Consider the following 22,214-nt stretch of genomic DNA (forward strand, 5'->3'; position numbering starts at 1 on the left):
TTTTTTGTATGCCCTGGTTCATTTGAAAGTAGACACATTTGTTCTGCTTATTTGTATATATCACGGGAATAAATTGTCCATAGAAGGATGATTTAACTAACAGAACCCAAGAAGTGAAGTCTATCACAGTTCAGTAGAATTTTATCATGTGTTTCTTAGGAACCACCAAAAGTTCACTACAAATAATCACTGAAAATATCCCACAGGACTCCATGGAGTTTTTTAAAGACCTTCTATGCAGATCTTCATTCCCTCCGAAGCACCCAGCATTGGCCATGGTAAGAAGACAGGATACTGGGCTAGATGGACCTTTGGTCTGACTCAGTATGGCCGTTCTTATGTTCAAGGGAGAGAAAACAATTTGCCCAGATCTCTCATTTAGCCTTTTGAAATTAATGTAACAGACGATCTGTCATTGTAGGGAGTCAAAAATAAGAATGTTAGCACTAGTTGAAGATACACATTACTATCAATGACATGTTGCAGCAACAAGACCTAACAAGAAAGAAATTCTGACAATGTACTGTAATGTGCAAACGATCTAAATCTTTATTCTAATGATGTCTTCACAACTGATACTTGGGAGAGAAATATATTTCCCTAAATCTCTCATTTCCTAGTTTGGAAAAAGATACCTGTATGGTTTTCACACCACTAGAGGTCATCAAACGCTGCCCAAATGAAACGTGACTAATAACAAATTAACCTACTGGCTTCATGAGGGCTGTCTCTTGTGATTTTGTAAACTGTAGGTCTTTTGTACTGACTGTGGTTTTCCAGCCCAACTGAGCTATTTATAAATGACAGTTGCGGGGGGCGGGGTTTAGCAGTTGCAGGTTGTGCTGTTTTGTGCTATTTTGCTTGTAGTGTCAGAAACTTCTCTCTGACAGAATTTGCTGCTTATGTTCTAATCTACGGAGCAGGATCACACCAACTGAGCATGCTCAGTAACATCTGCTGCCCTCGCTTGGGATCAGATTCTGCTGCCTGCTCTTAACAGGTATTAAAGGGGGCAAATCGGAGGGGGTGAGTGGGTGGGCAGGGTCTGAGCAGAGGGCAGAAAGTAACTGGCGTGGGGAGGGTCCAGCAGCTGGAGGCAGGGACAGGGGAGAGGCAAAATCAGAGGGGGAGTAGCAGGCAGGGTTAAACCCAGGGGTGAGGGGCTGCCAGAGGGTGGCAAAACCCCAGCATAGAGAGGGACAGAGAGGGGAGTGACAGTTACCCTGATGGAAAAGCTACCTGCCATGTGTGCAAAAACAGGGTTAAGGACAGAGGGGCTCTTTTATTTCCTCTCTCACAGGACAGACTAGGTCTCAGCACAGGCTTCGTAGGGCTGGGTTCTTAAAGGCACAGGCATCCCAATGCCTAGACAGAGCAGCTCCTCTCTATCTGATATACTGACGTGCTACAACAGACTCGAAATTCAGTGAAATATTTTACATACACCCCAAAAAATGATGTGTCAAAAAGTCTTATAATAATTCACAAATTTGTTTTATCTGCTGCAGTAATTCCCTGAACTGCACTCCTTTCTTTATAATCCATTTTAAATATAGTTTTGCTCCTTTTAATTGTGTACTTTTTAAAATGTTATTTTTATTACTCTTATGACTCTTTAGCACTTCGTCATTTACCTTTGTGCAGATGTATGTCATTGCGTGATTTAATTTATATTTTAATAGCAAATACTCATTGAAAATATTTATAAGTAAATAGTTGCTAGAAGTTTTAGCAATGACATCTGAGTTTCTAGTATAGCACTGGCCCTATATATGCCTCCCATTGATATCAGCATGAGCTGTTCATATGTTCTGGAGATTTATGATCAAATAACTGTCAAAGTGAAATGAAAATCCTAATTTGGCCAAAAATATCCATTTAAAAACAGTTAAAAGATTTAGAAAGGTAAGTTAATGGATGAATACAGTAAAGGAAATGTATATTTAAACTACAGGATCCAACCTAATAGTTTTGTAAAACACATTTTTTAAATTTTTTTACGGTATTAAGAATGTAATGCTATTTGGGAAAAAGAATAAATCAGTTGTAGAATAACTCACTTGCCTTTTTAATTGAATTTAAATCAATCCCTCAAATGCAATGTAATCTCCATGCTGTCCCTAGTTGTAACATGGCTTGCCCATACAATGACAATTTAATATTGTAAAGTTATTTCTTCCAGTTCATAACATGATTTAATAATGTGGAGAAGAGATAATTAAGACTGTACCTGCAAAAGTAATTCCTTGTATGTATCTTCCTGAATTCTGAGCCAAGTGGAACAAAGCATTACAATCCTACAAGCTGTTAGAAACAACTGACCAGGTAATACAGTAATTTTATATAAAGCTTTTATTACAGGTTTTAACTGTGTGCTGCCTGATTAGATATGGAAACATTCACCTCTAGGTGTCCAGTATCATAGAAATGTAGGGCTGGAAGGGACCTCAAGAGGTCATCTTGTCCAGCTGCCTGCACGGTGGCAGGATAAGTTACCTAGACCATCCCTAACACGTTTGTCTGGCCTGTTCTTAAAAACCTCCGGTTATGGGGATTCTACAACCTGCATTGGAAGCCTTTTCCAGTGCTTACCTATCTTTATAATTAGAAAGCTTTTCTTAATATCTAAACTAAATCTCCCTTGCTGATGATTAAGCTCATTACTGTTTGTTCTACAATCAGTGGACATGGAGAACAATTCATCACCATCCTCTTTATAGCGGCCCTCAGCATCTCTGAAGACTGTTTTCAAGTCCCCCTACACTCTACCTTTCTCAAGACTAAACATGCCCCGTTTTATTCAGCTTTCCTCATAGGTCAGGTTTTCAAAACCTTTTGTCATTTTTGTTGCTCTCCTCTGGACTCTCTCCAATTTATCCACATCTTTCCTAAAGTGTGGCACCCAAAATTGGACACAGTACTCCAGCGGAGGCCTCACCAGTGCCAAGCAGAGCAGGACAATTACCTCCCATGTCTTACATACAACACTCTTCTTAATATACTCCAGAATATTAGCCATTTCGCAACTGCATCACATTATTGACTTATGTGCAGTTTGTGATCCATTATAGCTGTGATTTTCAAACTTTTTTTCTTGGCACCCAGTTGAAGAAAATGGTGCCCACAACCCAACAGAGCTGGGGATGAGGCGGTTGGGGTACAGGCTCTGGGGTGGGGCCAAGGATGAGGGGTTTGGGGTGCAGAAGGGGCTCTGGGTTTGTGGGGGGGCCTCAGGATTGGGGCAGAGGGTTGGGGTGAGGAAGGGGATCAGGGCTCTGGGCTAGGGCATGCAGGCTCTGGGGCCAGGGATGAGGGGTTTGGGGTGCAGGAAGGGGTTCCAGGTTTGGGGGTGCTCAGGGCTGGGGCAAGGGGTTGAGGTGTGGACTTACCTCTGGTGGCTCCTGGTCAGCAGTGCAGCTGGGGAGCAGAGGCAGGCTTCCTGCCCGTCCTGGCACCGCAGACTGCACTGCACCCCAGAAGCAGGTCCGGCTCTCACCCGCAGGCACCCCCCTCCAATTCCCATTGGCCAGTTCCCGTTCAATGGGAGTGCGGAGCCGGTGCTCGGGGAGGGGGCAGTGCGTGGAGCCCCGTGGCCCCCCTGCTTAGAAGCTGGACCCGCTGCTGGCCACTTCCGGGGTGCAGCGCGGTGTCGGAAAAGGTAGGCACTAGCCTGCCTTAGCTGAGCAGCACCGCCAATGGGACTTTTAACGTCCCAGTTCGCGGTGCTGACCAGAGAAAGCCAACCCAGTGCCTTACATGCCACGACCCAGTACTGGGTCACGACTCACTGTTTGAAATACATTGCATTATAGTATAATGTACGAATGTTGACAGTGACTAAAAATATTACCATCTCATGACTTCAACAATCTCTGCTCATTTCTCAGTCGACAAGGGTTCACATTACAATGAATACTTTTAATTGTACCACTGGTGACAGCCTCACTGATGCCAAGGATTGAATGGACAGAGAAGAATGTCAAACGAGATCCTTCTGCTTCCGGGGAGAGGCACATTAGAGGGGCAATCAGGGGAAGCTTGCACAGACACACTTTGTACATTGGATAAAATAAAAAACAATTAGGCCACTCCTCTGAGCTTTTGTTTGAAATGTAACTGGAGGCTGGGCTGATATTTCAGATATGCCGAAGTCAGATACTGTGGACAACCTAGTTATTGATTTGGTATTGTATTGTACTAGCACAGCAGCATCTGTTTGGAGCACTTCTGATTTCAGATCTAGTGCCAATCTCGCTAAAAGTTAGGAACACAAAATATGTGATAAGCAGTCTCTGAAGAGGAGGATCAGCTCTTAACTGTTAAAGGTGAATTGCAAAAGAAACAAAAAATGTTTGGTTAGCCTTTAAGTATAAAGGAGGCCTCAATTTAACAAAATTGAAATTCCTCTACTAAAACAGGAAAATTAGCATTCAATATTTCTAGTACTAAAAAAAGGCAGAAAATAGCTTTTTGGAAAAACTAACATTGAGGCTGGCTTGTAATAAAGAGCACAATTTGTTTCCTTTGAGGTCCATCTTCCACAGCAGCCGGTACCTTCATGCATCTGGGAAGCACTGAAAAACAGACAGTGTGACAGACCTTGGGTGTAACAAAATAAAGATGACTGACAGTTCCCTTTAAGAGTGTTTCTTTGAGTCAGTTTTTCCTCACACCCCCATTTGGCCACATATCAGCTGGGAGGCTAGTGAGGGCAAGTAACAGATCCAGCCGTTCCATCTTTGTAGGAACCAGTTACATAAAAAAATATTAAATAGAAAGCTGATTAAATGTTACGAGTAAATACTGTGCACACACAAAAAGCAGGGCACAACTATATTATTTTTGTTTTAGTCCTCATTCCTTTGTGTGGGTGTGGCATTTGGGTGATGGTAGCATAAGGTGTTTTCCACACTGGGTACTTGTTTTGATCACTGAATAAGTACATTTTTCAAGCACTGTCTCATGCTATGTCTGACATAATAGAGCATGACAGTGATGTTGTGAAGACCACTGCAGTTAAGGTGCAACACACAGCAAGCATAGCTTCCTTCCCCTCTCCCCCCCGTTGCATTCACTAATTATTGATGTTTGCCAGCTGAGTGACTCTTCTGCCCTGAAATACTGCCATACCTTATGGTCTTGGATATAAAGGATCAAGTCTTAAAGGCATTCCTGTCACAACATACGTGCTCTATTAGAAATCTGCATTTAGGGCAATTGTTTGCACAATCAGTAGATATCTTTTTGAAATCTAGCCTAGAATGTAATTGCTAGAAATACAATAAAAAACTTAATACAGTTATCAATATATGTATCATTTGGGGAAAGAAATGTTTCCTTTTTAAAAACTACATTCAAGTCAACATGACTAGCTTGTTTAATTAATAGATTTTTCATTTTTAATTCTGGGTTTTGCTCACTTAGCTGTCAGTGTGGGCTATCAAAAATGCCCCCCATCTCCATCTTGCATCTGGGGTCATAAAAACCCTTGTGGATGTGTGTTCACCCCTGCCGGAATAAGTATTAATGTCTTATATAAAGCAAGGTCTCTGAAATACAGTAACCTTTTACCTACAAAAATTAAAACTGATCTGGTTTTGACTTGTATATATGAATTTCTGTGGTACTAGTTATACTCTGGGGCCACTTTGGATTTGATTGTAGATCCCAACTTTGTGGCTCAGACCTGCCTCTTCTGACATTGTGATTGAGAGCACCATCACAGGACACTTGCATGTGGTAACACTGGTTTGCTGAAGCTCATTTTCTATTAACTCTCTGTATACTACATCCCTTCACTTTAATAGAGAAGGTATTTCAGCACATACATTTTGTAGATCATATTCAAAGATTTATTCCTCTCCAGAATTCTCACTGTTGGAGAAATATGTATTTTATTTTAAAGCTTCAGTTCCCTTTCTTACAGGAATCCAGAACATTCCAAACTAATTGTGTTTATCCAGCCAGAACAGGGAGGAATGCTCCTATGTTCAGTGGTGGAGATAGCATTGCTTACTACCCTCATAAATGGAATCACTGAAACAAGGTCTGGAATAAAGATACTAAAGAATTATACACCAATGCCAAACATAAGAGGAAAGTTGTATACATATAAAATCATATGTAGCTGCCTTCATTTTAAAATTAAAGAATTTGAGATCTTTAATATTTTAAGTGTGGTCTATATGGAGAATGTAAATGTGTAGTTTAATTTCATGTACTTCTGTTAGTAGCAAAAATAATGATTATAATGATTAAGCACAACAGTACATTGCTATTTTTAAAGAAAAAGCTTTTTTTTTTTAAATCAGAACCCAAGTTGCCATCAAAACACATAAGATAGAGTCAGACTTCATTGTAACCTAAAGATACAGTGATGTGTTCTGTAACACACTTTCACTTTACTGTGTAAAGTTATTGTGAGATAATTTTGTTATGTAACAATTGTCAATTAGTATGGAACTAGTCAGTATTTAGGATTTAAGCATAATTTGATTTTGCCCTAGAATTAAAAGCATTGACATTTTAATAATAAAGTATCTCATTAGATTAATACATCTCAAAGTTATTTTATCTTGAATAAAACAGGCAAGGTATTAACAACTCTAAATGTGTTTATTACAAGTTACTTTGCAAGAATAATTAGCTAACATTTAAACATCAATTTTGTAATCAGTCTTCATTGGCCAAGATTTTTTTAAATTATACTTTTCCGACAATTACGCAAAAAAAAAAAGCTTACAGAACTTTTTCCGTAAGTCAGGTTTGCGTAACCCGGGGAACATCTTATTCCTAAAATCCATATTGAGGTAAATCAGCAAAGTAGTTATGCATGTTCTTAAGTATCTTGCCAAACTGGAGCCTAGCCTAATCAATGGCTGGAAATGCTGACAACTGTCTTGGTGGCTATTCCAGCTACAAATAGTAAAAGCCTATTTGTGGGTTAGAACTGCCTGTACATGATGCTCTGCTCACATTACTCATGTGTTTTACCTCTAGCAGTTAGGGACACTAACTACTAAGAAAGCAGTACTTTTTTTCTCCATATTCCATTAGTTTCACAAGCCCAACCATTCAAGTCAGTATTTTCTGTATTTCCAGTTTAAAAAATATGTTTTAACAGCAAGAACATCCATGCCCTAATGGATACCATTTGGTTGATACAAGAACAAGGGTAAGTGTTTCAAACTGGATTGCAATTTTTTAGTATGGGTAGTAACAACTGGAGGATTCATCACATCTAATGTGCATTTTAGGGGAAGTAAGTCTCCCTTACTGCTCTCTTTGGACTAAATAAAACATTAATCTGCTAGTTTAACACAAGAATACATAGTATTAATCACTTTTAAAAGGAATTATCAATAGTTTTACACTATTGTTAAGATGGTCCGTTTTTGTATGCTATTTTGTCGCATTACATTTTAAAATAGTGCATTTCTTTAATGCATGAATATGATTGTATTACCTCCTTATTTTATCATCACAAATGTTTTACACCAGCCATCTCTATATTATGCATATAATCATTTTGGTTTAAAATATCTTAATAAACTGTTAGACTGTGATGGACACAACACCACATTCTTTTTTCCTTTGTTTGTTTTTAGCTTTTCAGGTTTATTCAGATGCATTTTGGAAACAGGTTTTAGATTCTTCCATTCAGCCAGTAGTTCCTTTTGCATTTCAGCAGGTAGTTCAGAAAAAATATTTGGGTCAACATTAGGAGGAAATACAATTCTTCCTTCTCCTGATGCTTGCTCTCTCGGACCTTTATTCTGAGAGGCTGCTCCAATGGGCTGCTCTTGTCTGTCTGAACTGTGGGGCTGAAGAAAATGTTGACTTTGCAAGTTCAATACAATTGAATCAGTGCTACTGAAATTCAGTGATTCCTTAGGTACTTGTTCCATACAGTTATTTATTAGTGCACTTTCAGGGTACTCAGGAGGATCCTGTAGACTGAGTCTACAATTAGGATTAGGCCTGTGTACCATGGCTGTCTCCAGCTCACTGGTAGATTGAAAGTGTTCACTGCATACCAGACTGCTGATACTATGATCTGCTCTTCTGGAATTTGGGGTAGTGTGCATTTCTTCTTGTGCAAAAAATGGTAGTGCTCCTTTAGAAAAAGGTAATGGCTGGCTCAAAACATTCTTTGTATGGATCCTTTGCCCAGATGTGTCAGAAATAATTTCCTCTTTAATGTCTTCTGGAAGCTGACTGAAGACTTCCTGGTCAATGCCAGCAGGAAGCAAATGAATTGGGCAAACAGGAATTCCAGGTTCTTCTGCGCAGCTTTTGGTTTCTAGTGAAGATTCTCTAGTTCTTGTATTTCTAATTCTTCCATCTGGTACAAAACTGCAGGAGTTCACCTGGACTTGTGAAACATCATCCATTTTCTGCAGCAAAAAATATATTATTTAGCTACATAGTGCATATGAAAAATATTTAATGATTAAAAGGATACCATGACATAAATACAATTTTATTGATAGTGATCGCTTAAATCCTACTTCCATAAACAAAAAATTACTACTGAATCATCGGGCAACAAAGATTTTTCTATTCAGCATAGTATTTAGAGATAGATAACGGACCAGCTATTTAAAGAGTTTTGCTGGGGTTGTAAAACAAGTAATTTCAAAAGCAACATTAAACTGGGTATATCATCATACCGTCTAGCAGCCCAGCTACATCAACGTCTTTCAATATGCCTAAATACTTATTTACAGACTGTATCATTGAAGTTAGCATCTAAAGAAAATTTAAAAGGGAAAAACTTTCAAACCAAATTATGCTGCACCCAGAAAAAAAAAGAATGAGCCTGTGTGTACAAGTAATTATCGGAGAAAAGAGAAGATATGTGAGCATGGATACCTGAGAAGTCAGGGATAGGGAGGTAACAGAGCTGAATGTCTGCATATAGGTTGTATGACAGATTGTGGAAGGAAAGGTCGTCAGCTATGGACAAATGTGCAGTGAAAAAAGGAGAGAAGAACAAAGATGTAAACTTTGCACATCTCACCTAAGGGAGTAATTGCATACCAAATACTGATAATTATAGACACAAGTATCTGTTTGCATGTATAAATGTGTGACTTGTAGTCATGATTACTTGTATGTAACCAAGGACAAGAATTTTGATCATTTAACCTCAAGTTTCTAAATACAAAGTAGATCTTAAATGATAAACAGTACAATGGCTCACAAATACTATGAATTAAAAAATATAGACATCTGGGGTGAAGTGCTAGCCCCAATGAAATCAATGAGAGTTTTACTAGTGTCTTCAATGAGGCCAAAATTTCACCCATGGTTTTTGTCAACTTCCCTATATTTCCATTAAAAAAAAAAATCTATATTAAAGTAACACATCACAGTTGATTTAAATGATATAAGTGAGATTTGAAGATGAAATCCTACCCTTAACTCACGCCGTTCAGGCTAGGAATTAAGAGCATATGGAAAGTAAAGCAATCCAGTGTTTGAAGACACACTTATAGCTAAGTGCAAAAAGGTAAATTAAGGGCACTTTAACATGATTTAATTCAAGCTAAACAGTTAAAGATATTTTATGATGGTAAGAAATATTTAGGTCACTTCAGTTCCACCATGACCTATAGATCACACACTGCAGAAGCCAGGGCCGGCTCCAGACCCCAGCGTGCCAAGCGCGCGCTTGGGGCGGCGTCCCGCGGGAGGGCGGCAGGCGGCTCCGGTGGACCTCCCGCAGACGTGCCTGCGGAGGGTCCGCTGGTCCCGCGGCTTCGGTGGAGCATCCGCAGGCACGTCTGCAGGAGGTCCACCGGAGCCGCGGGACCGGCGACCGCCAGAGCGCGCCCCCGCGGCATGCCGCCCTGCTGGGGCAGCGCAAATCGTAGAGCCGCCCCTGGCAGAAGCACTGAGGTTTTAAAACCTGGATGCTGAAAAATTAGGCTCTTAATTAGATTCTTAAATATGAAGTTAAGTGGCCAGATTTTTCAGACATGCTGAGCAGGCAGAAGAGCTCCCATGAAAGTCTGTGAGAAACCTAATTTTAGGCATCCACTTCTGAAAACCTTGGCTCCACAAGCTCCTCTCTCTGTCCCACAGTAATAAAGTTTCATTGCCTAGTACTGTCCCATTCAAGACATGGCAATTGAAAACAAAGAAGGATAGTATAAACAAAGGATACCAAAGAAGGATAGCATAAACACATCTCGTAAATAGTTTGTACTCAGGAAAGCCCACAGAGGTCTTCATTTTTACTACCTAGATGATATTTGGGACTATAAAACTTCTTAAAGTATTTAAAAATCATTAAGGATATTAGAGCATATATATAGTCTCAGTCTGAATTTAATACACTTGATTTGATTGACAGTTTTTAATCATCTTCAACTTACTTTGCCAGAACTTGAAGGGGGTGACGACCGCGTTAAATAAAATCCTATGGATCCTTTGGTGAGGCTAGGCAGAGCTTTAAGATTTGAGAAGCAGACACTCAGAAGTGTAAGATGAAATGGCATCTCCACTTTTATCATCTTTCTAAACAATTTCATAAGGATACCAACCAGTGGGGCCACAACATCATAGTTTCCTGAACATGAAATGTAAACAAACAGCAGAATTAATGTAAACCTTTCTATAAGGGGCTGAATGGAATTAAGGTTTGTGCATGAGATAGTGTGGACTTTCAACACTTTGCACTAATGCAAAATAAGTTGGCATTTACCCTAATTGTTCAATGCAATGAAAAATCTCAGTTCTTAGGAAATGTGAGGGATTTTAACTACAGCTATGCCAAGTAAGGCAGCATTCATTTGATCATCTGAAAATAAAGAGGCCATTAAATTTACAGTATTTGATGCTTAAAAAGGTTTTCTGAAATGAATTTTATGACTGCAAGAAGTGCCAGACTGACAATACTAGACAGATGCCCACAGAATCTCTATAGCAGAGACATTAATGGTACTTGCATCTGAAGAAGTGAGCTGTAGCCCACGAAAGCTTATGCTGAAATAAATTTGTTAGTCTCTAAGGTGCCACAAGTACTCCTGTTCTTTTTGCGAATACAGACTAACACAGCTGCTACTCTGAAACCTGTCATTAAATGGTACAAGCTCTCCTGTTCTGCCCTGCCATCTCTGTTGATAAGTGATGTGATAATTGGAAAAGTGGTCAATTTAAACAAACAGAATTAAACTAACATCCTGCAAATGGAAAAGGCCTTTCTATACAACTGAGAGTAGCTCACTCTCCATTTCTATTAAATTGTCTTCAAACGGATCCAATTAATGACGACAATTTGTGTGATATGGCTATCTGACAACAAAGATCTAGACTGAGACCACTTATTTACCTTACGCAGAAGAGTGTGGACATATCAGATGGTAATAACTTTTGGTTTCTTCCAGTCTAGACTGGATTCAGTCTATTCCTGTCTATGATTATAGTATTTTATTAAACCCTATAATTACTGAGAGAAAACATAATGATCCTGAATAGTAGTGAAGTGATTGGTCAAATATGGGGAAAAGATAAACTTCATATGAAGTGGCAAATGAAAGACTGTGATCTCTATTTAGGATGGACAAACCCTGGCTTCAGAGGAGGAAGACTGTATACATGTCACAAACTGTTGGATAAGGAGTGATTCAGAAAGATCCTGAAATCTTATAGCTAACAGCCATACAAAATTCCTTTCACTCACTCATCCCTTGCATGCAATTTTTTTCTCTCTTCTTTTTGGGCAGTGATGAGTTACATTTAATTAATTTTTCAACATCAGGGTAAAAGGCAGGCAAGTATATTTTGTGCCTGGGTTAGTAAACTCCCATAACAATCTTGCAAGGCTGAGTAGGGTGACCAGATGTCTCGATTTTTTTTTTTCTTATATAGGCTCCTATTACTCCCCATCCCCGTCCCGATTTTTCACATTTGCTGTCTGGTCACCCTAAGGCTGAGTTAACAACTTCGTTACTTATTAAACAAAGTTATTCCTGCCAGGAAGTCCTGTGTTTTTAACATTGTTTCACTGAGGTACATCTATCGCATAAAATCAATGCAATACTTCAAATTTAAAAACATCATTGTTCAGAAACCTAGATTTAAAGTAACTTAAAGCAAAACAAAGGTAATGCTTAATGCCTGAAACTTTATTAATTTCAGTATCAATAGATTGATAAACCTTCCTTCCCAGAAGGAAGTATCATTTCACTGGTCCTATGAATGTGCCAAATACTTGGGCATCTCTACAGTCAGAGAGACCCTGGTTAAAATTTCAAACAACATATTGTGCACCAAAGTAACAACTGACCAAATACTTTCTGAAAACAAAAACTTCAGAAAAGCGCTTACCTGTCCCAAATTTCTGAATGACATGAGAGGGAATAGGACACTGACGACTCTCCCGACTAAACCATTTATTAGTTGATGAAAATTTACGGATGGTTAATCTTATTGTATGTGGCTTTCTTCCATCTTTGGATATTCTGAAGAAAATTGAAGTGTGCAGCACAATTAACATTACTGCTGCTTTACAAATACTTTCAAAGCAATTGGATCAAGTAAGTAATGTATATCTTTTTTAATCCATCAAGAAAGTGAAACAAAATAATGGTAATAGTATAGAACATAAGCAGCTTTAAAGCTTTATCTCTAATTTCTTTCCTGCCTCATTTTCCCCAATTGATACCATTCTAGTGCTTCCTAACTCAACTATTTATTGGCAATGTCTACTTATTTCTTCACATTTTTTACAAATGGTTTCAATAAATAGTTTTTGTTTAGTATTGCACACAGTTGAAGACTTATAGAAAAAAAAACTTACTGTTTTATTCACTTAAGGTAAAAATCTCTGCATTAGTAAAGAAAGTGGTGGAAGTTCCATGCTTGATATTTTTAGACATGGATTGCTGGAAGCATTAGAATATAGTTCTCAACCTAGAGATGCAACCATCGTCTCCATCCCATATTGCTAAGTGGTAGTAAGGTCCCAGTATTAAAAGGCAGTCCTGGTATGTAAAAGGTTGAGAATGACTGTACTAGAAAATATATTGAAGGGAACAATTCTACCCTGGCAGAGTGGAAGGCTAAAACCCTCCACCCCTGTGGTGTCCTGGAGCCCTGGGTTAGCACAATTTGTGTCTAGATGGAAGGGGAGTTAGGCCTGAGCCTGAATTCAAACCCTGAGCTTACACTGAAGTGTAGACATACTTGTGGTAGCTACAGTAATTGAGACAGGAGATAAGGGGAATGAATTAATTCTTCTTGTCTGTACAAAAAGAAATGGAAGTATCTTGATGATGATGTGGGAGAAGCAGAATTTGGATACTGCCTTAATGTGAGTGGCAATGGAAAGGGAAGAGTTGAAGATGACCCCAAGTTATAAGTGAGTAACAGGAATGAGGATGGTGATGTCTGTGGTTGTGCAGAACAGCAGAAGGCAAGATAAGGAGTTCAGTTTGGGCTACATTAAGTTTAAGTTGATGGCACAACTTTAAAGAGATGTCAGAGAAACTGGATCAGATGCAAAGTCAAACCAAGGGAAGCAGTCAGAAGTGGAGAAGAAGATGTGAGACAGAAGCATAACAATAGTAACTGAAACCATAAAAGTGGATAAGATCACCCAGGCACAGGGTAGAGAGAGAAAAAGAGGAGGCCTATGAAATCACCAAGAGAACAGAAGAGAGACTGGAGGGGACACACAAAAGGATACAATGCAGGATGATCTGAGATGTAGGAGAATGAGGAGCCGGCAGAATCATGAAAGCTAAAAGGAAGACATGGCCATTAGAAAGCATGATCAGCTGTGTCAAAAGCAACAGAAAGGTTGAGGAGGTAAGGATGGAAGAGCTTACAGACATTGGTGAGAACAGTTGCAGTGGAGTGGAGAGGGTAAAAGCCAGACTGGGGGAGAGGAGCAGAATACAGTTGCAGGAGCAGAATTTAAGGCAACAGTTGCAGAGGGCACATTTCACAAGTTCAGAGATAAAGGGCAGAAGGTAACGAGGAAGTACTTAGAGAGGCAAGTGGGGTTGAGGGGCAGCATTCTGAAGATATGAGACCCCAAAGTATGCTCTGCAAAATATGAGACAAATGTTACATATGCCCAGTGTTCTTTCAGGTCACAAACTGAATCAGCAATAAGAACAAATGAAGACAGTCACCTGTCTAAAAGGTTAGCAAGTAGTTCTTCAATTTTCTTTTTAACTTCCACTTCTGATGAACATTTTTTAAAAGAATCTTCATCACTAAGGGACTGTAAGAAATGCAATAGTCCTTTTAATTTTGTGTAATACCAAGTGACCAAGCAAATTCAAAAGATATGAAAGGGAATAGCCTTTCCACATAATTCACATATTAACCTATGGAACTCATTGCCACAAAATACCATTAGGCCTAGAGGTCAGCAGGATTCAAAAAAGGATCATACATTAATAGAGGTAATAAAAATATCATGAGTTATAACAGTAAATATAAATAAAGTAATTTTAGAAGGATTATGAACTGCCATGTTTTATGGCATGAGCCAACCTCTAGCTATGGGGAGTTGGGAAAAACTTTCCTGGGTGGCAGGATATCCCATAACTGTAGGATTTTGTGTACCTTACTCTGAAGCAGCTAGTACCGACCATTGTCAGAGACAGGATCCCAGAGCAGATAGACTACTGGTCTGATCCAGTATGACAACTGCTTTGTTCATTATGACTGGATTTCAGCGAGCTCAGCAAAACTGTACTGAAAGAGCACAATCTTTCTCATTCTGAAAAAAACTGTATTTTCATGTCATTTATACCTGAGGAGGTCCAGAGGAGGCCACAGGGGAGTCATCATCTCCATAGCTGAGCTTCTGAATGTGCTGAGCCATTGAAACTCCTAGTTCCTTTTCTAGTATTACAGGTGAAAAGGTCTGGAGATCACGCACACTGCTGAGACCCAGCAACTCTAGGCGCTTGGTAGTTTTATAGCCAATCCCTAGATGAAAAAGGCGTGTGATAACTTGAGTAAAAATTTATTTACAAAATAATACAGTACACAGGAAAGACATTAACAAGATTAGGCTATGCTTAGCAAGTTGTATTTATAAAATACTAAAAACTAATTTATTGTTTGGTTAATAAACTAAAATACTTTTTCCCTTTAAATTATATTTAGTTTTATATGGCAAGACCTTATAGACATCAAATTTAATCATTTTAATTATAGAACTGGAAGTTCTTTGAACCAACATTTTCAAGTAACTGAGACCCACATTTTTGGATGTGCACATTTTTTTTTAAAAATTATAGAAATATGGATATCAATATCCACATTTGGCTTTCAATGAAAACAGTCTGAGATTTATATATTCTTTTTAGGTATTTGCAACCAAAACGCTGCAGCACTTGTGTTACTGCAGAACCAAAAAGTGACATGGACTGGAGAACAGAACACAAAAAAAACAGATTTTAAAATTATTTCAGTTTTAAAAGTATAGTGTGTATATTAAAATTATGAATTCTCACAATGTCTATACGAAAGACTGTGGCACCAATATCTTACCAGGAACTTTGCTGATGTGATCGAGGCTGCCTACTAGGTCCTGACAGCTTTCAGGTAGAAGAATTGTTTGTTGATTTGGTTTGAAGGTGCCAGATACTAGTTTAGATAGTAATTTGTTAGAGGCCACTCCTGCACAGCCTGTAAGACCCAATCTATTGTACATGGCTTCCCTCATCTCTGCTGCAATCTGAGATCCAATGACAAGTCTTATATGCATAACATCATGTAAATTGACAGCTGTGAAGACAAAAAGGAGGTGGTCACTTCTCAGCATACAATGACCACTCACATCACTACAGGTCCATTCGCTAATAAGAAGATTCATATGCTTATAACCCATTAAAAACTTGATGGGAAAGAGTGTGGTCTACTGGGTAGATCAAGGGGCTGAATGTAAGGACTACTGGGTTCTCTGTCTGGTGCTGCCATGGAGTACATATTTAACCTCAGACAAGTAATTTAACCTCTTTGTACCTCAGTTACCTCCTCTCTAAAATTAAAAGGGTAATACTCTAGCATCACAAAATTATGGTGAGAATTACTTAATATTTGGAAAGCACTTTAAGGATAGATGCACTCTATAAATCTTTAAGAGTTATCAAAGAAGAATATTTAAATATCATCATGTAACAGACTCTTGCCTCAATATAACCAAAGGGAAAAGTAAATGAATTAGAGATTTAGTAATACAACATTTGTTTAATTATAAGGAAGGTGTCCATCTCTGTTACTAAAGTGTGAATGTTAATGAAATGAGATCTTATTAAGGCAGTTCTTTCTCAGAACTGTATTAAAAATTATAGCAACCGTTGATATTAACATCTGGTCTGGTAAAAATCAACTGCTCTTTTCCTTTATTCATGAAATGAATATAAATCTTGCTATGCCAACTGTGGGCACTTGTGAACTAGAAGGATCCCAGTGGAGAATATGAATCAGTCCAAGTTCTACAGTCAGCCTTCAGTGACTTCAGTATAAGTCTCCCATGCAGGCATCCTGTATAGCAAAACTTTGCTCTGTTTTTCTGTATACATTAAGGATATTTTGGATGAAAATTTCAATTAGCTGACACACAGTAGCCAAACACTTAAAACTAAATTTTCATGAACTAACATGAAAGCTGTTACTTCAAGCTCAATCAAACTAGATATTTAATTCTACATTTAACTGTCTTTTTTGAAGACCACATAAACAAAAAAAATCTATTCTCCCAACTCAGTGTGCATGCCCAACTTCCACTGACATTAATATACAAAGGTACACATTCCACTCAAAATAATCAGATTGTCAGATATGAAATTATGGTATATTGCAAGTCGGTTCCTGGCAGTCTAACCACAGGGAAAATAAAAGTTTCCAGGCAATACTGTATTGAATAGGAAATGTGTTTTCATGCAATTTTGGAAGTTTAATCAATTCAGTTATCAAGATACTTTTTGTACTAAGTTCTACTACTACTTAATAAAATATTTTAGCAAAATAGGGAATAACCACTCACTTTGATTATTATACACATGACCAGACACAGACACTTTGGAACAGCCATCTCTTTGCAGCTGTGCTAATCTCTTCTCTACCAACTCTGTGATATCCACAAAATTTTCATCAAATCCAAGTCTTTCTACCAGTGGACTGAATTCTTCCAATAGCTCTATGGGAAAAAAGCGAAGTACATAACGGGGACAGGTATGACAAACAGGCATATCTTTAGACTACTGTACCACTTGATAAATGTTAACTTTATCTCTCGTTGTATGCACTGTTGCTGTAGCCTTGTTGGTTCCAGGAAATTAGGGAGACAAGGTGATCTGAAGAAAAGCTCTGTGTAAACTTGAAAGCTTGTCTCTCTCATACCAGAAGCTGGTCTGAGTAAGAAATATTACACCTCACTCACCTTGTCTCAATTGTATCTCAGTGAGCCAGGAACTGTATGCTGGCTGGTGGGGAAGGTTATCAAGCTCCATCCAGGATCTAAAATTGCAGGGGAGCATAATTACTAGACTCTGGGACAGGTAAACCCATACCAACTGTAAGAAAAACTTTTGAAGGTGGCAATTTTGCAATAGAAAAGCTTCAAAAAAAGACTCTAAGGAGAAGCTGCTGAACTTGAATTAATATGCAAACTAGATACCATTAACTTAGGTTTGAACAGAGACAGTGTAATGACCGAGCCATTCCCAAATTGAATCTATTTCCCCATGTTAAAGTATCCTCACACCTTCGTGTCAACCGTCCAAAATGGGCCAACTTGATTATCACTTCAAAAGTTTTTCTCCCCTGCTGATAACAGCTTCTCTTAATTAATTGGCCTCTTACAGTTGGTATGGGTACTTCCACCTTTTCATGTTCTCTGTATGTATAAATATCTTCTTACTGTATGTTCCATTCTATGCATCTGATGAAGTGGGCTATTGCCCTCGAAAGCTTATGCTCAAATAAATGTGTTCGTCTCTAAGGTGCCACAAGTACTCCTGTTCTTTTTGCTGATACAGACTAACACGGCTGCTACTCTGAAACCTGTCTTACAGAAAGGTACCAACCCTATGATGAATTGCATATACCCGTTCAAACCAAGCCCTGCTTTTGATCCAACAAATTGACATGACTCTAATAATGTAAACTTCGGACTTCATATTCTCCACAATCAACAGTGGATTTCTCACTGATCTAAGTGAGAAATTTGCACAGAACTCAAAGGGAGAACATAGCCGCAAGGTAATACTAAAATGTATTTATTCAATACCTTATTATCTCTTCAGCATTCAATGAGAAAATCTGCTTCCCTTTAAGGCCACTGCTATTTTGCCATTTGATTTACTTCCTTTCATTGCTCCTTTCTCTCTTCTCTTTGTGAGTTTTCAAGTTTTTAACTTCTGTAATTCTTTCCCTGCAGCAACTCCAAATTCCCAATCCTGTGGACTTCATTATCAACCCCTTGAAGAAGATTAACAAGGGACAGGGGAGTTCATACTTCTGAGTAACTGACTCAGGCTATCTGCAGTCTCTGGCAGATGTCATGACATCAGTTTCATTTTTGGAAGATTCTCTCTGCAGCCATGATGCCTTGAAACTTACCTTTCATTTGAAAAATAACAACATTAAAGATTCTGCAGAGTCCAAGTATGTCATGCAGGCCATTTAAATACACCAAGTTGGCTGAATCCAGCATGCACCTCTAATCTAGATAATGACTGAGCCCAACTGCTTAGTTTGTGAAATCTGATGGAATCAGAGATGGCATCCCCTAAAAGCCTTATGACATTTTTCTAAAGCTCATATAAAATCAGAAGTCTATGTACAGTACTTATTTTCCACTATTAAAAAACTGTCAACCTGTACCTGTAACCTTGTATGACATTTCTCTGTATTGTGTCAGGTCCTCTCCATTAACTAGCACTAGCTCTGGGCATTTTTCTTTAGCATCTCTGACAGACATAAGTTTCTGAATTCCAAGTCTCCTGGCTTCATAGTTACAGGTAACAACCAAGTATTTCTGCTGAACACCTGGAAACAAAGGTAAAAAATCATAACACATTTTAAGGAGTCACTTGTTTATTACAGTACTTCCATGCCACTGGTTGACACTTTGCTATCAAAGCCTGTAATGCAAATCCCTCAATCAGTAAAAATGTAATACTGTTTTTAAGAAGAAATACACCCTAATTTTATTGTGCAATACTGAAGGAAGCAGCACCCTTGCTCATGTTCTTATAACATTTTATGGTAATAAAATATTTTTTCTTAAATGCCATATTAATTTTTAACTTATTAAAAGGTATTCTCACTACTTTTGGCCCTTATCATGCAACCTGCATTAGTATAAAAATCAGTAAAAATATATTTACTTCACTCTTTTTCTCCATTGATTAGTAAATTCACATGCAATAGTACCAACAGCTTTAAGCTCAAATGACTCTTACAACCAAGTGGAGTAAACTATGAAAGACCAGAGTATGAGTAAAAAAGTATCTTTGTCTTTCCCAACCACATAAACATAAACCAAACAGCAATAAACAGCAACATATAAATTTACCTAAAGGTTTGTCTCTTAATTCAGGATTATGGATCATTTCTACTTGTGCATAAAAGCAGTCCAGGTCAGTATGGACAATTACCCTGTGTGCTGTACTTCCTGATGGCACAGTCTTGTCATGACCTGCTGCAATGAAAATATACAACCAAGTTTAAAGATAACATCCTTCTTACCCTTGTCAATAATGCAGCAAACGATCTCACACATGAAAACTATGCTTGGAAACCAAGCACTGTGTGGCAAAGTAGAGAGTTTATAAATGGTACATTAATTAGGTCAGAAGCCAATTGGCACAGTGGGTTGGTATCAGTAAAAGATACTGCTGACTACATCCTGAAGACCTCTTTTAGATGGCCAGTGCCACCTCAATTCTTTTTTATTGAATAATTTTATAGTTATATTTCTGATGCCGCACCCTTTATATGGTATGCCTTGGTTTATTTTAATTAATGCTAGAAAATTTATAAGAATTTTCCTCTATTTAGAAGCATCAAGTGGGTGGGCACAAAAAAGTGACACCACCAAACATACTTCCTACCTCTTTCTGAGAATATACCTGCCTAGTATCTCTACAATTTCAGCTTTTCTGCTGCTACAGGTTTAAATAAATAAACCTGTCTATGGAAGAATAAGCACATGAACTCCACCTACTAGCAGCCCATGAGCGATGCAACTGATCATCAACCAGAGAGCAAAAATGCTGTCAAATGCAAAGAGCAAACTTTATAGAAATATATTTTTAAATTATATAGTAAGGCCCATACTATATAATTTCAAAAAATATATTTCTTAAAGTTTAAATCTGTTCTTCTGGTTCTTGACCCAAAGATGAACATTTTCTTAGGAAAGTTTAAGAAAAAGTGTACTAAGCTACATTTTAATACTCAAAAAATAAATTTTCCCCCTTCTAGAAACTTCTGTTTTGTTTTCTTTAGATGAAAGGGAATGCACTTTAAGTTATATGAAAATGTGCAACATTTAACTATTTCAATCCACTGAATTTTTTTTTTTTTTGCATGTTCCTAATGTGAAACAGGACTGAGCACTGGGAGCAGCACCATTTTCTAGATATTATTATTTATATGGCACTTCACGCAGATGTGGTGTTTTACAAGCAAATACGATGCCTGAGTTCAGCTACATTGTTAACATTTAAATAGGTTGGGAAGCATTACATTTGCGTAGGTAAATACTAATTTCCCCATACACACACAAACCAACAAAAATATTTCCATTGATAATAACTGAAATGTAGAGACATGCAAAGTAACAAAATGTATGTTTGAGAACTTACTAGTGTGTGATTTGAGAATATTTCCTTTATATATTTTGACAGGTGATGTTGACAATTTGTGTTTTAACTGTTACAAAGCTTTAACTTTTTAAATCTCACTCAGTCTATTCTCATTAAATTATTGTCTGTCACAGCCCACATTGTTATAGCTCCCCCCCCTCACAAATGTAAAAATTGCTAAACTCTGGGAAAATGCTTAAAAATAAGCATTGTTATTATCCATCAAATGTATATGAAAAAAAAAGTCGAATTCTGACAAGCTCCACATTTGAACTAGCCCCAAACTTGATGGGGGGGGGGGGCGCTGTGCGGAGACAGGGGCAGTGGGGACACTGAGGGAGAAACAGGGAGGGGAGGAACGGGGGGACGGTGGGGGAACACTGCTACGGGGGCAGAACGGACCCCTGGGGGAGCCACTCCGTTCCGGGCGGGACAAACACGCGTATCGGGGCCCCAGCTCTCGACGTCTGTCTGACTTTGCCGCCCGGCGGGCTCTAGATTCTCCCCGCCGGGGCAACAGCTCCAGCCCCCCCCTGTTCTCGGTGTGAGGCGGCCCGCGGGGCCCGTATTTACATTGTGCTCCGAGAGTGGCGGAGGAGCCTCTCCCGGGCGCCGCGTGGCTCCCAGGACCGCCAGGCTCCGGGCAAAGCCAATCCGGTTCCTCCTCCTCCTCCGGGAGCTCCATGCAACCGCCGCCGTAGCTGAGGGGCAGACACAGCTCCCGCCCTTCCCGCACGCAGAGTTCAGCCCCGCGATGGTCGACGGGGGCGGGGCTGGGCCTCGCGCGCGCTTCCCTATGAATCCACGCGCCAGCTTTCCATAGCCACGCCCACTGGGCTAGGGCCGCTGTGCGCCCCGTGCGGTCAGGCAGTAGCGGCGGCTGTGCGCTCTAGTTCGGTCCGACGCTAAAACCGCTGCAGGCAGGCGACAAGGGAGCTCAGCCTCCCCCACAGCAGCCGGGCTGGGTGTGTCAGACATAACGCCGCGCTGCGGCACCGCCACTTCCCCACCCAGCCCAGGGCTGGCAGGCAAGGTCCGCTGCTAGCAATAGCGCAAGCGGGGTATAGGAAAGCAAAGCCTTCCCTCGGCAACACCCTTCACTCCCCTGGCAGGTGTCCTCCGATGGTATCGCAAGCAATATTACTGCCAGGAGGGACATAGAAGGCCCTGGAGAGAGCGGTAGATAATCTGCAGGCAGCAACAGGGACAGGGAGGTGGGATGAAGAAAGAGGAGGGTTACTTCAGTACTAGCGTGACCAGATGGCCAGATTTTATAAGGACAGTCCTGATATTTGAGGCTTTTTCTTATATAGAGGCCTATTACTCCCCCCCCCCACACACACACACCCCCATCCCAATCCCAAT

The 22,214-nt window shown here is 39.3% G+C and overlaps 1 protein-coding gene and 1 long non-coding RNA gene across 4 annotated transcripts; one reads left to right on the top strand and one right to left on the bottom strand.

The window, feature by feature from the left end:
- The first annotated feature begins 166 nt into the window (after positions 1-166).
- LOC120407849 lies at positions 167-18,229 on the top strand. 2 transcript variants are annotated; one of them, XR_005600280.1, is made up of 3 exons: positions 167-278; positions 2,183-2,325; positions 18,051-18,229. It is a non-coding gene; the product is annotated as an uncharacterized LOC120407849 (long non-coding RNA). The 2 variants fall into 2 exon arrangements; XR_005600279.1 differs by lacking the exon at positions 18,051-18,229 and adding an exon at positions 3,888-4,260.
- On the bottom strand, positions 6,597-21,631 carry POLI (DNA polymerase iota). Of its 2 annotated transcripts, none has more exons than XM_039544079.1 (10): positions 21,423-21,631; positions 19,556-19,678; positions 18,862-19,026; positions 17,021-17,173; positions 15,523-15,759; positions 14,777-14,955; positions 14,148-14,239; positions 12,337-12,470; positions 10,383-10,576; positions 6,597-8,396 (listed from the first exon to the last, which is right to left on the bottom strand). In XM_039544079.1, the coding sequence occupies exons 1-10, from the start codon at positions 21,532-21,534 to the stop codon at positions 7,524-7,526; spliced, it is 2,262 nt and encodes a 753-aa protein (XP_039400013.1). In that variant the 5' UTR covers positions 21,535-21,631; the 3' UTR covers positions 6,597-7,523. The 2 variants fall into 2 exon arrangements, with proteins under 2 accessions (XP_039400013.1, XP_039400012.1); XM_039544078.1 differs by having other exon boundaries at positions 19,556-19,681.
- Between the last annotated feature and the right edge of the window lie 583 nt (positions 21,632-22,214).

This window comes from Mauremys reevesii, linkage group 6 (assembly GCF_016161935.1).
Source record: "Mauremys reevesii isolate NIE-2019 linkage group 6, ASM1616193v1, whole genome shotgun sequence".
NCBI lineage: Eukaryota > Metazoa > Chordata > Testudines > Geoemydidae > Mauremys > Mauremys reevesii.